We start from the raw sequence: 14,137 nt of genomic DNA, 5'->3' as shown, positions 1-14,137 counted from the left end.
CGTTTTGTACGTCACCTCACAGCCATTGAAGTTCCTTATTAGCACAGTAGAGCGTAGCATGTGCGTAGTCTTTCAGCCAGGTAGTGCTACTCTGGCTTCCCTTTGTCATACTACGTAGAGTTGCTCTGTACAGATACAGTACTGCATGTAGACGGGATGATTCTTGAACGTCCTTCATTCTGTTTCAGCTGGGACATCTTTTGAAATGTCATTACTTTTATCACACAGTTATAAAGCAGCCGAACATCACAGGCCACAGTTTGCTAGTATTTAATGTCACCATTGCGTAGACCTTACACATGTCTTAAACTATGCCGTGAAGATATCAGCTTTTGGTCTCCTGAGTAACCACCAAAATCTTTCACACATGGTTGGACGGAATCCAGATAATGCTGTCTGTGCGGCAAATGTTTGGAGTTTTGATATATTGGTCAACAGTGTGTGGGTTTCCTCCTTCCACCGGTCCGGTGTGGTCTCTGTCTGGGCCTTTAGTGTGGTGGTAGACATGTCACAAAGTCTCCGACCTACCTATCTGCTACTTTAGCGAGAAGTGAGAGAGGCCCGTAGGAAGTCTCCGCCTCATTCTCCTCATCTCTGCTGTCCTCAGAAGTGATGCCAGGACAATAGAGGGAGAGGAGTGTGCACGGCTTCACACCAGCTGTGAAAGCTCAAAGCAACTCTCCGTCCAGATTTCTGCAACTCGTCCGCTCTTTTGATATCTTTGAGCCTACGCTTTCCTCTTTGCCTTTACTGTCTTTTAATGATCTCCATGTCACTCCATCAATGCACTCCACTGCATGTAATTGCTCTTGTGGGAGTCCTGCTATTACAACCTTAATTGGTCATGTCTGTGAAACTGTTATTTGGTATTATTGAATTAATATCTGTAAAGCTTGGTATTGCTGTAGAAGTCAGGTTAAGTCAGATTGAGATTTGATACATTGTGGCATTACTGGGTTTTAAGATACCTATTACACTAAAGATGGCAGCTAAAATCTCTCTAGTGGGTGAAGTACTCGGCTCCTTTCATTTTATAAGTCTCCACAGCTTTTTAAATAAGGTCCTCTTTATTCTAGATCCCCAATGTCGGAAACTTGTTGAACATTGACATCGATCTCTGTTACTTAAGCACTTATTTAAACGCATCTCAGTTGCATGGCCAATAGGGGTGGGAAAAAGAATCGATTCTTAGATGCATCGCAATTCTTCTTTTTTTTTTACTGTCTCCAGACAAGTACAAATCAGAAAACAGAGTGACAACAACTTAGAGTTTAGGCAAGAGTGCAGAAAGAAAGCACACAAAAATGGCCAAAAGGAGAAAAAATAATTACATTTTGTATATATATCACATTACATCTGACACCTTCATGTTCTAAGAAGCCAATTCTCCACCTTTAAACATGACTGAGCCTCTGACGTGGAAGATTACTGGGAGAGAAGGTGACCTTCACAAGCATGTTTAAGGCATGGAATGACTACAAAATAAAAACCTCGGTAGACAGAACGTTTCATTAAAACTTGTGTGTGACAAATAAATGTCAAAATCTAAGCTTTGTCTAGCTGCTTTGTCTAGGAAGTGATTAGCAAACTCTGAGTAGCAAACTCAGATTTATATGTATATTTTTTTAAATCATGCATGGAAATGTACATAAAAAAATGGTTGCATCGAGATGCATCGATGATCGGTTTAGAATCGAATCATTGGCCTCTGAATCGGAATCGAATCGTGAGGTGCCAAGAGATTCCCACCCCTAATGGCCAACCGGCCAATGAGTTGCATATGGTGCTTTAAGTAACAGCAATCTCCAAGTAAGAGAAAAGCAGGCTCGGTCATAAACTTGAGCTTAAAAGATTTAGAAATGTCATCCAGTATTTGTGGAACATTTCTTTACAATGCCACAACGTTGCAGAGTTTAATTTGGGCCAGAGTCACAGTAGCCACTGGTGCATACTTGTCTGTGCTCAGTTTGTTTGCAAAGAGCTCCTGGTGAATACAAAGACGATTTTGGTGTAATTGGTCTCGCTCTTTTGCTCTCCAGGCATCACAAGACTGTAATGAGCGATGCCTTTATCCCCAGTGTTTGTACGTTACTGTCTTTGCTTACGTATAATGTACACTCAACGTGGATGTGTGCATGCAGAGTTTGATTGATGTGTGTGATAATTTCCCAGTTGGCAAACATTTACACATGCACTCCGTCATTTGTGGCCTATTTGGATTGGCAGAGGTGCAGTCCTGATTGGCTGGTTTCACTAAGGACTACGTGAGACAGATTTGTTTGACTGGGCACTCTAAAATACGGGGAGCATGATTCAAACTACATCGTTTTAATTTCACCCCTTGTTGGCCTCAATGATTTCGGCTCTACATCATTTACTCAAAGGTTTTTGCACTAGTTCTGTTCATGGTGGAGCTTTATTTTTTTGCATGGCTGCACAATGCAGATGAATAGAGGAGCCGTAGCTTGGTCATGCTGACTTACATGCGTTTGTGTTATCCACATAAATATATGAACAAGAACTAGAAAGCCACAATGGTCAAACATATATAAGAATCCTAATTGGCCTTTTGGGAAATTCAACTCTAAAAATAGAAAGCACCCAAATCCTGGACTTGTTCTTTTCCAGGCCTGGCACTCTCTCAGACCACAGAGTGAGGACATGGGCCAGTACATTTTGGAGCATCCAAAAGCCTCAGAATCATTATTCCATTTGAACATATAATACATAAACATACAAAGGCATGTTCTCTCCTGTGAATCCTGTTCTCCGGATTGGACTACCAGTCAGAAAGTCTCCTCTGGAAGGCTCCTGGAATTTGATGGGAGAACCACAAGTACCCCAGTTATCTTTGGATTCCCCCAGCTTGTTTTACTAAGGACTGGGCCAAACGTTGCCTTTCCCCTGCTGATAAGACAGCTCTCATCATGCCTCACTCACACACACAGAGTGTAGGGAGAATACTTCTGGCTGCTGCGGATGATCTAAGATTACTCCTGCTTTTGAACTTTTAATCCAATCGAAACAGAGACCTTGCATAATACCTATAGATTGCAGTAGAAAGAGTAAAAAGTCAGTGGGAAACAGAAAGAGAGGCCCCTCATATCCATGTCAAGATGGATACGACAAAGTGGGGAGTGGTATTTTTCTCCCCCCTGCAGGGCAGAGAATTCCCACTGACTGGCACATCTTAAATGACTTTCTTGGTTATACATATTTTCTTTTCCTATTCCCATGAAGAGGAGGTAGTAATCATAATGTACTACTCACCCTATGTGGGTACTGTACATATTAAGACTTTGTTAATACAAATATGTAAGATAAAATGAATATTTGAAAGGGAAAACGTGTGTTGTCAAAGTATTGAGATAAATGATGCATGACTTCTTGCTGTGACATTGCTGCTGAACTGCAGCATTACGTAACTTCCCAAGCAAGTTTCAGTCTTTATTCAAGATTTTGTGAGAGTCTTGTTTCATCTGTTGAGATTTCTACTCGCTGTGTTATTGATTTATCCTAATCGACGCCCGAGGCCACATTTTATTAGGTTATCCTCATCTCTTCAGGATTCATGGTTTGGGGTTTGGCTAAATATCCTGCTCATTTTCGTATTTGCATATTGCCTCATATGTCGTTACATATGTGTGGCAGACAAATTAGACAATCTAAGTCTCTGCATTCCAGCGAGATGACACTGATATGCTGCTATTAACTTAGAGAGTGGAATTGAAATTGCAGTCTCTGCAGATTCCAAAATAGACTGATTGCTTCAGGCATTCTACTTACACTGTTTAGGATTTATGCAAATGTGATTGTGTGGTTTATTATCTTACTGTACATTCCCCCCAAAAAGCCATACACTTAACTCATGGAACATATTGTTCTCAGGTTTTCAAACCACATATGGCTCCAAATGGCCTCGCCGCTGTGTGCCGTACTGGAGCACTGGGAGAAGTGTAATTATTAAAGCACCGGATCCTCCTCATGTAAATGAATTGAAATGGCATACCCATCACTGAATCCCCTGTCTCTTCTGAGTTTGTTCTCAACAGAAAAGCTCAGAATATCTCTGAAGCACACACTGTACTTTGTACTTTTTGACCTTGTTTTAAACTTACCGGAAACCCTTAATTTACTGTGAATTTTGTGTTAAGGTGAACACACCAGTAACTTTTACTGTGTATCATTATAGATTCATAGAGTCAAAAGAGCTCCAACTCCTCCCCCGTTTTCAACTTGTTTTCTTTCAGTTTTTGTGTCATAAATATAAATGTGGGCTTTTTACATGTTTTTTTGGAACTGTATTTGAGTGTACTTGGTAAAAAAAAATTATTGATGGTTGTGGCTTAAATGGAAAGCAAAGTCTCCTCAAATAGCTCGTACATTCAACACTTGCCACAAATGGGTCAGTCACAAGAGGGGAAATATTTTCCTACAGATCTGGAAGTGTATGAAGAGTACCTTTTGGCTTTTTAAAGTTTTTTTTGTAAGATCCAGGTACTGCTAAAATGCTCCCTCAACTTTCCCTCCAGCTGACATTCATCACACAACTGTGAAGAAAACAAGCATATGAAGCTGTGGGGTTGTTATAAATAACTTGTCCCCCTGCAAAATGATAAAATATTATAGTAAGCTGCAGCCTCCGCGCGTTAAAAGATGGAGTAACTTTCTTGTATTGCTCTTGGTTTCCCCTTTCCTCATGTGGTTTATTATTCTTCTCTTTGGCTTGCGTCTCTGCCAGCTTTACAACTCCCTCACTCCTACACACTGCTCACCCTCTGTTAGGAGTTACAGTCAAGAGTGCGGGGCATGCTCTCTGCAGAGTCCCCCGTCTGCCATCTGCTCAGGAAAGACATGGAGCCTGAATTAACCGCGGCCAAACCTTCATCACCTTGAATTAATGATTTCCATCTACTCGCACTCATACCAATGCCATCTTAAAAAAAAAGAAATTCAGCTTTTGATGATAAGCATGGCTTGCCTTATTTTTCTTGGCAATGTTCCTGATGAATACTCCGTCTTACACAGAGGAGGCTCTCGGCTGCTGAGTGTTGGAGCCCCGGAGCATGAATTGAGCTTCTTTTTTTCTTCTTCTTCCAATTAGTGTTTTCCTAAAAAAAATCCATTTATAAAAGGTGGAAGGAAGGAGAATTCTAATCAACTTGTGAGGTTTAAACCTACTGTAATCTCTGGCGACCTGCAATTCGGAGCCAACACTTGCAAACAATTATGCTCCTGGTACCTAGGGGCCCGATGTGATTGGTGTATTTGCCCGTGCGCTGTCTTGGGAGATCCTGTAGTAATTGAGTCGGCTCCCCGGCTGATGGCTTGTGAGCTGCTTTTATAGCTCCAGCAGTTCCAGCCCTCTGTAGATGTGCGGCATTATTAAAAGCAGACCGCATGTGGGACGTTACATTAGGGTATAATGCGCTGCACTGAAGCATATTGTGTGGTATCCCACTGTTCCCCAGCCGTCCCTGTCACTGTCCTTTGCAGACAGACGCCACTCCTGAAGCAGGCAGTTTTCCCTGCTGGCAGCCCTCCCAGAGCCTGTACAAGTCATCCTCCTTCATTCCTTTCTGCCAAAGGGCCTGTTTGGCTCATGCTCAGGCTCAGATAAACAACAAAAAGCCGGTCCAAAGATGCACCTGGTATGGTGCTCCAGTTTCAGTTTGTGGATTGTCATTACTCTTACATCGCTCTAATAGAATTTTGATTTGATCTGCTGTGGCTTTAGAATAGTTTTATTAATGAGTATGGAAACTGCTGAGTTTATCCAGTAGGATATTTCACTTCCAACATAATACATTTTAATTTGAATGTGCAATGTTGGAATGTTTTAACCAATAGCATGTTTTCTTCTCTGTAGGTGACTGCGACAGATGCAGACGGCGGCTCTTTTGGCTCCATTACCTACTCCCTTGGCTCTGGCACTAACAACGCTGTTCCCTCTCGGTTCACCATTGGCAAGGAGACCGGCCAGATCTGCACTAGTACTGCACTAGACAGGGATCAAGGGCCGGCCAGCTTCGACTTTACTGTTACTGCAGTGGACGGGGTGAGCCGCAGCGTTTTGAAATCATGCTTAATATGAATCCGTTGAGCCACAGAGTAATCCTATAAACAGCAGCCGTGCTTTTCATACAGACATGAGAGCAAAGACATGGCCAACTGTGCATAAAAACTTTGATTGGCGCAGCCAAGTGAAAAACGAAATCTTGAATGGCTCTCTATGGCAAAAGAGTATATCCTGTACTTAACAAATAAAAGGTTTAAAATGAAAGAAAATTACTGCGGCCATGTTAAAGCAATCAGATGGAGAAATGCCTCAACTGTCAGGCAGTAATATTTTAACAAGTTGGACTGCCGCCTCCCTCGTTTTGCCACCTGGTCCAAATTAAAAGCCTGCACTGTATTTTCTGCAAATGAAAAGCCTATGAAACAGATTGTTCGGTTGAGGCGGGCTCTCTCACCCTCCACAGGTCATGACATATTGCTCTCTCCCGAGGGAAACTATCAATCTGTATCCCTGCACAAACCTGCTGGGAGGCTTTACATTGAAATTTTAACCAGGTTTACTGCTGGTTTTATACTTTTACTGACTTTCACCATTAATGTGGTCTAAATCCTGCTTTCAGTTGTGTTGTTTCTGTTCGTGATTTAATGTATGTGAAGGTATAACAAAAGGAGCTTTGTGTTTCCTCTGCAGGGTGGACTGAGCTCAGTAGTCTATGTGAAGGTAGATCTGGTCGACATTAATGATAACAGACCTGCCTTCTACCCAGTCAGCTATGCTGTCAGTTTGAGCACGCAGAGCGCCCCTGGGACATCTGTTGTCAGAGTGACGGCCTATGACCCAGACTCAGGCGAGAATGGCAGGATTACATACAAAACAGTACCTGGAGGGGCCTCCCCTTACTTTACTCTCAACAAAGACACAGGTTGGCACACGTGATTTTCCAGTTCTTGCTGCATACTTGCTGCATAAGATTTCAATTATTTAAGAAGCTGAATTATTTTGTCCTGCAATTTCCATTGCATTATTGTCTTGCATGGTTTATAATGTTGTGTGATGTTTGAATCTTGTCTACGGCTTTATTTATCTAGGTGTGATCTCTCTGTCTCGGTCTGTCTACGGGAAGGCCAACTCTGTCATTCCCATGGTAATCTCTGCTCAGGATGGTGGTGGTCTGTTAGCCCTCGTCAATGCCAGAGTCAACATTAGCGTGGTGGCAGGGCTGGTGGCGCCACCTGTGTTTGAACAGACTCAGTACTACTTTACTGTATCAGAGGACGTCTTGCGTGGGACAGTCGTAGGCATCGTCCAGGCCAGCAGTAAGACAGGTGGGGACTACAAACACATGCTTTTACTTCTTCTTTGTCACTCACTCACTCGCTTACTCACTCACTCACTCGCTTAATCACTCACTCACTCATTCGCTCACTCACACACACCCAACTCCGAGTCCAGGTTAGAACATTCCAGTATACATTTATCAGTCACACTGGATCATGCTTTAAAGAGTTCCTTTTCTGCTCCCTGCACCACTTGTCCAAATAGGCGCTGGGCCACTATACACACCTAACTTTGAAATAACATCAATCAAAAATTCCATTTCACAACTTTGTTTATATATTCATTTTCTGAGTTTTTAGAGCTCTATTCCAGTCCTGGAAATTGAAAAATGACATCTTTGGAGTATACTGTTACTTCAGTGCTTTTAGAGCAGCCTCCTGGGCCGTAGTGACGTGTCTCTGCTTTTTGTCATCTTTCTTGTTCCTTCCCAGGCACCTCTAGAGATATCTCCTACACCATCAGCTCTGGGGACCCTGCAGGCTACTTTACAGTGGACCCTGATACCGGGGCCTTAAGGACCAGTCTGCCCCTGGATCATGAAGCCCAGCCAGCTCTTGATTTGGATGTGCAGGCCCGGAGTGGCAACCCCCCTGCCTTTGGCCAGACCCGTGTCCACATTACCATCGCAGACATAAACGATAACCCGCCTGTTTTTCTGCCCTTGTCCTCGGAGTCCCTGCTGCTACCGGAGCATACAGAAATGGGCACGGTGGTGTATCGGGTCCAAGCCGAGGACAGGGACTCCGGAGTGAATGGACAACTATGCTATGATCTTTCTTCTCCAAGTGGAATCCAGAGGACCTTCAGCATAGAGCGCAGCAGTGGAGAGATCCGATTGGTAGGGAGCCTTAACTATGAGAGTGCGCCCCGTTATGACCTGCAGGTGATTGCCAAGGATAGTGGAGTACCCCAGCTTAGTGCCACCTTCATGCTTGTGGTTCATGTCCAGGCGGAGAATGACCAGGGACCTATGTTCGATACCCTCACCTACCGTGTGGAGCTAAAAGAAGGGACCTCTATAAACACCCGCTTCCTGCAGGTCCGGGCTCTGAACAGAGAAACCCCTGGTTCAGGTTACTTCAGTCCGCTGTCGTATCACCTGCGTCCAGACGGAGATGCTGCAGGGTTTGGCATTGCTGCAGACAGTGGCTGGCTGTTTGTGAAGAGCGCCCTAGACAGAGAAGTAAAGGACATGTATCTTCTAACAGTGCTGGCCAGCCAAGGCCATGGACAGCTGAAGAAGACGGGTAGTGCCACAGTGCGGATATCGGTGACTGATGAGAATGACAACTCTCCTCGGCTCACACAGGAGAGGGTCTTCATGGCGGTGAGAGAGAACCTGGCTGCAGGAACAGGGTTTGGTCACGTGATGGCCTCAGACCGAGACAGTGGGCCCAACGGACGCCTCACCTACCGCTTCCTGCACCCTGATCGCCACTTCCAGATAAACTCCCACACGGGTAATTAACAATGTGATGAATTAATAATCAAAGCAGCAGTTATTGCTGGTCTCTCGGATTGGAGTGTTAGAATGGTGATTTCCTAGGTTCACTTTAATTAGGCAGCAACAATATAATCTGTGCATTAATGAAAAAAACTACATTTACTGTATGTAAAAATGTAAAAAGAGAGAGATGCTTAACGTACAGTGCAGGCATAAATGAAAAAAGCAGTTAGCTGACTGTAATGTCATGCTTAAATAAAGCTGCTGTTGACAAAGGGGCTAGCACAAGAAAAGAAAGGCTGCACTGCTATTATTTGCTGAATTTTGGATGTTTTGTAGATCATGTGAAATGGGTATGCTGCAGTATCTTCTGAAGGCAGCTGACCCAAAAATGCAGAATGCTCAGTTTTATTACATCTATTATACATGTTTTTGTTTTTTTTTACTGTAGTTTGAGCTAAAACTAAACTGAAATAACCACACAAATCTCTGGACTCAAAGATCCTCCATCAACATGAAAAACAAGCTATCATGATTCCACTAGAAAGTCACTTCGAGAATTTAAATTATTTGTGAAAAAAACTTAATCACTGTTTAGTCGATTCACTGAGGGATTTGCCTCTTCCCCACTGTCATAAATTAGTCAGATGATGGTGACAGTAGCGCTGACTTTATTGCTGGGCTGTAATTGGTCTGCTGAGCCTGTTAGTCTGTGGGTGGAGACTCAGAGTCTGATTTGTGATTAGTTTCTGGCTGAGTTCCGGGTCTCTGCAGCATCTGTCAACCTTCCAAAGCTCCTATATTTGTGTGTCTGCACATGTCCATGTACATCTGCACACTGTGCATGTCTATTAGTTGTGTGTCATTGATCAAAGCTGGCTGGCTCTTAAGTCTCTCATCATTATTCCAGTGCTCTGGACTAGTGCCTCGGCATGAAATCCCTCTCATCCGCCCACTTCTCTCCCCAGGTGAGATCAGTACAAGGACTACTCTGGACAGAGAGCAGCAGTCGAGTTACCAGCTGGTGGTGGTGGTTCAAGACGGAGGTTCGCCCCCGCGCAGCTCCACAGGCACAGCCTTCATCACTGTCCTGGATGACAATGATAATGACCCCGCTTTCACCCACAGTCAGTCGGGCAAAATTCTCATCATACAGGTGATTCCACAAGACCACAAACACAGACAGGCAGGAAATAAAATCTCTTTAATGTCTTTGGTAGTCTCGCATTGCAAGCTCTATCTTCACAGCGCTGTGGAGTAAGGTCTGGCTACACCACAGATACATTCTGGGAAATGCTCTGGGTTGTATGCATTTCTTTAAACCTATCACAATCGTCTTGGGCGGTGCTAAGCTCCGGACGCAGCGACGGTGGCTCTGCTAAATAGTCTCAGGAAGGAAAGGAACTTGTTTTGGTGGAACATTTGCACTGTGTTTGGTGCCTTGAAGTCGACGTTGGGGGCTTAAAACACCATCGAGCCATTTGCACCCCGCAGAAGAAAAAACACTACATAAAATATTAAATCAAGTTAACTGTCCACACAATATAGTAACGTGAGCTATTTAAATTAGCTCTTACACGGTTAAACCTCATTGGCTCTTACCAGTGGATCTCCGTGTGGACTTTGTCCACAGCAATCCCACCAATCGCTCCCAAAACGTCCCAGTTACAGAAGATAGTAAATGCTGTAAAGATATTCTTTCTTATTGTCTATTCTTTTATTCTTCCCGATCCACATTTTCTTCTAAACTTGTCATTTTCAGCGTGTAGCTTGCTAGCTCGAAGGGAGGGGCAAAGTCAGACACACTCCAGATGTCAGGCTTTATCCTGTAAATGTACTTCCACTGATCCAGGCTATGTCTTTGGTGACAACTATTAGTTTTTTCTAACCCATAGGTGACAGAAGGTCAGTCCTCTGGGCTTTTACTGGGAACGCTGCAAGCCAAAGACCCCGATGAAGGGGAGAACGGAACCGTATTCTACTCTTTGTCAGGTACGGTGGCTGCAGGAAATAAAGAGAGTACCCATCTGAGCAATATATATGCTAATGTAGTATATGTTGTGTTTTAAGAAAGTGATTGTACTCAGTGAGGTGTCCCATGAGAAATAATGAAGAAAGACAATAATGCATTTCAGGGAACTTTTAAGAGCTATCTACCACCCTAGGCCATGGTATAAGCATATTTTTATAGGATTCTTTTTTGTTGTTTTATCGCTTTATTAATGTATTCATTGATTTTATTTTTAGCTTTTCGTATTTGTCATGTATTCTCACTATTTTAGTGTGTTTTGCTTTGTTGTTTTAGTGTAAAGAATGTTGTAACTGTGTTTAGAAATGTACTAAGTAAATAGATTATAATTGGTATCCATGTGTGTAAATACTGTAAACATATGACACCATGGATGAGTCGATTAGTAATGTTACTAATTGATCACTTCTGTCTAAAAGTGGCTTTAATTTAATGCTGACAAAATGCTTCATCTGACTCCCTGGGTTTGTGTCTTTTGCTCCCCCATGTACATGGGTCTCCAGTTAAAGTTTGGACTCTGTTTCTCTCCCAGGTCCCAGGGCTGAGCGTTTCTCTTTGAACCCCAACACTGGGGAGTTACATTCATCATCCCCTCTTAGCCACTCGGAGCGGGCTGAGTACACTCTGACGGCGACAGCTACTGACAGAGGACTGCCCCCTCGCAGCACCTCCTGCTCCCTCACCGTTCAGGTCAGACTCTTGCTGGAGCCCGGCCAGCACAAACACCCTCACTACTCACCTATTTAATATCAAAGAATATACTTGGGGGCTGAGGGGATCCATATCTCTGGGCCCCTCGGACTAGCTGCCGACATATCAACCTCACGTCTGACAAGCTCCCCTCCCATCCCCTCCCTTTTCTTCCCTTGTGACTTTTCAAAAGGGAAATTTCTATCTGAAATGGAAAAGTGGGTCTGAATCAAATACTCCCAGCTGGCTTGTGATGAGGGCCAGCTGTAGACTGCTCTGATCAGGGTCATAGTCAATGACTTCAACACTTTTTTAATACAGTAGCCCTTTTTTTTGCAATGAGCGGCGGGGGATATACACTCACGTAAAACACAGCATTGAAGGTAATTCAGTTAATATTTAATATAGAACAGAAAATGAACACAATGGAAGAACCCTGGAAGGAACATAGATTTATAAGTTCCAGGAAAATAGAGTTGCCATATAAACAGCTCCATTAAGTGCCAGTTCAGTTTTCCCTCCTTTCCAAAAAAAAAAAAAAAAAATGAAAGTCATAATTATTAGTTAATTGGATTAAACAGTGCAGTGTTGTTCTTGCCCGCTGACGCATTCCTATAATTTCCTTTAATCATCTTTTTAGGCTGATTTTCTAAATCCCAACGATGATAGGATGTGACTATATTAATTTATTTCTGGAACACTCCTTTTCCATCTAATGTGGAACCAATTTACAGCTTGTCATGTGAGATTTCACAACAAACAAGCGTATTTTTTTTCTGAGTGCCTACTTACTGTGGGAACTGTGCTGTAGGATGCAATGCGCAGTATCTAGATCAGCCGTCCGTAATGCTGCTGTTTTTTGATCAGCGCAACCTTTCCCTCTCCCTCCCCTCTTTACAGCTGCTTATGTTTTATTAAAACAATGTGTCATATGTGTTACTGATGGTGCTCTTTTGATACAAAGGCGTGAAGTAATAATGTTGTAGTCTTTGAAGACGCTTCTCATAAAGCTATACACAGTACAGGAATATGTCCCTGTGCTAAATTCAAACCCTCTCGCCATTTCCTCCTCTGAATTGTGATACTTTTATCATCTATTATTTTTCCTGGCAGCGACATGAGTATTAGATTAAGTGTGATTAAGGTTAGCAGGCGAGTTATTCAAGTCTATAAAAACCTTTTGTAACTGGTTTCATTTGTTTCCCAGTGAACACATACAGTACAAGTGAGTGGAGAGGACAAAATCTGTTTTTGCTTTGCTTGAAAATCCGTGAAATCTTTTCATTCTTTGTATTGAAAATTGTAAAACTGGAGTTGCCACCGGGCATCTAAATGAAGCGTTAGATCCACACGTGTGTTGCTCTGTGCTCAAATCCTCACGCAGTGTTGTTCTTCATTGCAGGTTCTCAGCACTAACAGACCGACTACTAAGACCAATTCATTGTCCATATCCTTCAACTCCTTGGAGGAGGCCCAGCCTGGCTCTGTTATTGGCTCGGTCCGCCTCCGTGACAGAGAAACCCCAGGAGGGGAAGGGGAGGTGACGTACATGGTGGTGGGGGGTACAGACCGAGATGGGACCTTTGTCGTTGACCGTCTGACCGGAGACGTGTATCTGGCTCGTCCTCTGGACTATGAGCGAGACTCGCGCTACACTCTGCAGATCGAGGTGGATGACCTGTCTCAGGCCCCTCCTAGCAGCACCCTGGTCCACCTGGACATTGACGTAGAGGACAGCAACGACCACGCCCCTCAGTTCCCCGAGGACCCTATCACCGTCGTCATCTCTGAGAGCATGGAGCCCGGCTCTTCCGTCTATACTTTCCAAGCCACGGATAATGATGGCAGTGGGCCCAACAGCGAGCTGAAGTACTCCGTTCTCCACCAATGGCCAAACACGCCTGGCCTACTAACCCTCGACCCTTCCACTGGGGTTCTCTCTCTGGGCCAGGAGCTGGACCATGAGGTCATCTCCGACCTGATACTGGTTGTTAAGGCAACAGACTCTGCCCACGATGCCAGCCAGAGACGCTGGGGTTCTGTCACGGCCAGGGTGTATGTAACGGATGAGAACGACAATCCTCCAGTGTTCAGTTCGCCAACAGCCGTCAGTGTGATGGAGGACCAGCCGGTGGGCTTTGTGGCGCTCTATGTCATGGCCAGAGATGCAGACCAAGGGGAGAATGGCAGAGTGACCTACAGCATCCAGTCAGGCAACACTGGAGGAGCATTCAGCCTCAACCCTAACACTGGTAAGTCCAGCTCAGTGCCAATGCAGTCGGTGATGTTGATAGTTGCCATGCGTACATATTGCAGAATCAGATCATTTAAAACATTATGTTATTGAACATAACTCGGGGTTTTGCAGAATCAATTACATTCTGTCTGGTAATAGTGATGCTTAAGTTATACATCTGAGAGAACTCTTTGAAGAAAATTATGATTGTTATTTTTTTGGGAAAGTTTAATTTAAACTTCCAGAATGTTTTGTATTGTCCTGTGTTTTGCCACAAACCTCAAATACATATGTGGCTCTAGGATATATATATATATAAAGCACATGTTAACATTAGATATCAACATTTTTATCACCGCAAATAGCCGATTGCTAAAATCA

General features: G+C 43.7%; 1 protein-coding gene across 1 annotated transcript in view; it reads left to right on the top strand.

Moving 5' to 3' along the window:
* The window catches only part of LOC144515146 (protocadherin-16-like), a 94,104-nt gene that overhangs the window by 65,840 nt on the left and 14,127 nt on the right, over positions 1-14,137 (top strand). The window contains exons 3-10 of the mRNA XM_078245730.1: positions 5,870-6,058; positions 6,710-6,941; positions 7,108-7,344; positions 7,789-8,817; positions 9,770-9,957; positions 10,697-10,793; positions 11,363-11,520; positions 12,923-13,772. Coding sequence (XP_078101856.1) covers positions 5,870-6,058; positions 6,710-6,941; positions 7,108-7,344; positions 7,789-8,817; positions 9,770-9,957; positions 10,697-10,793; positions 11,363-11,520; positions 12,923-13,772 — 2,980 coding nt within the window. The remainder of the gene's footprint in view (positions 1-5,869; positions 6,059-6,709; positions 6,942-7,107; positions 7,345-7,788; positions 8,818-9,769; positions 9,958-10,696; positions 10,794-11,362; positions 11,521-12,922; positions 13,773-14,137) is intronic.

Source organism: Sander vitreus, chromosome 3, assembly GCF_031162955.1.
Source record: "Sander vitreus isolate 19-12246 chromosome 3, sanVit1, whole genome shotgun sequence".
Classification (NCBI taxonomy): domain Eukaryota; kingdom Metazoa; phylum Chordata; class Actinopteri; order Perciformes; family Percidae; genus Sander; species Sander vitreus.
The sequence above is the reverse complement of the archived record's forward strand: the minus strand, read 5'-3'. Positions and strand labels throughout refer to the sequence as shown.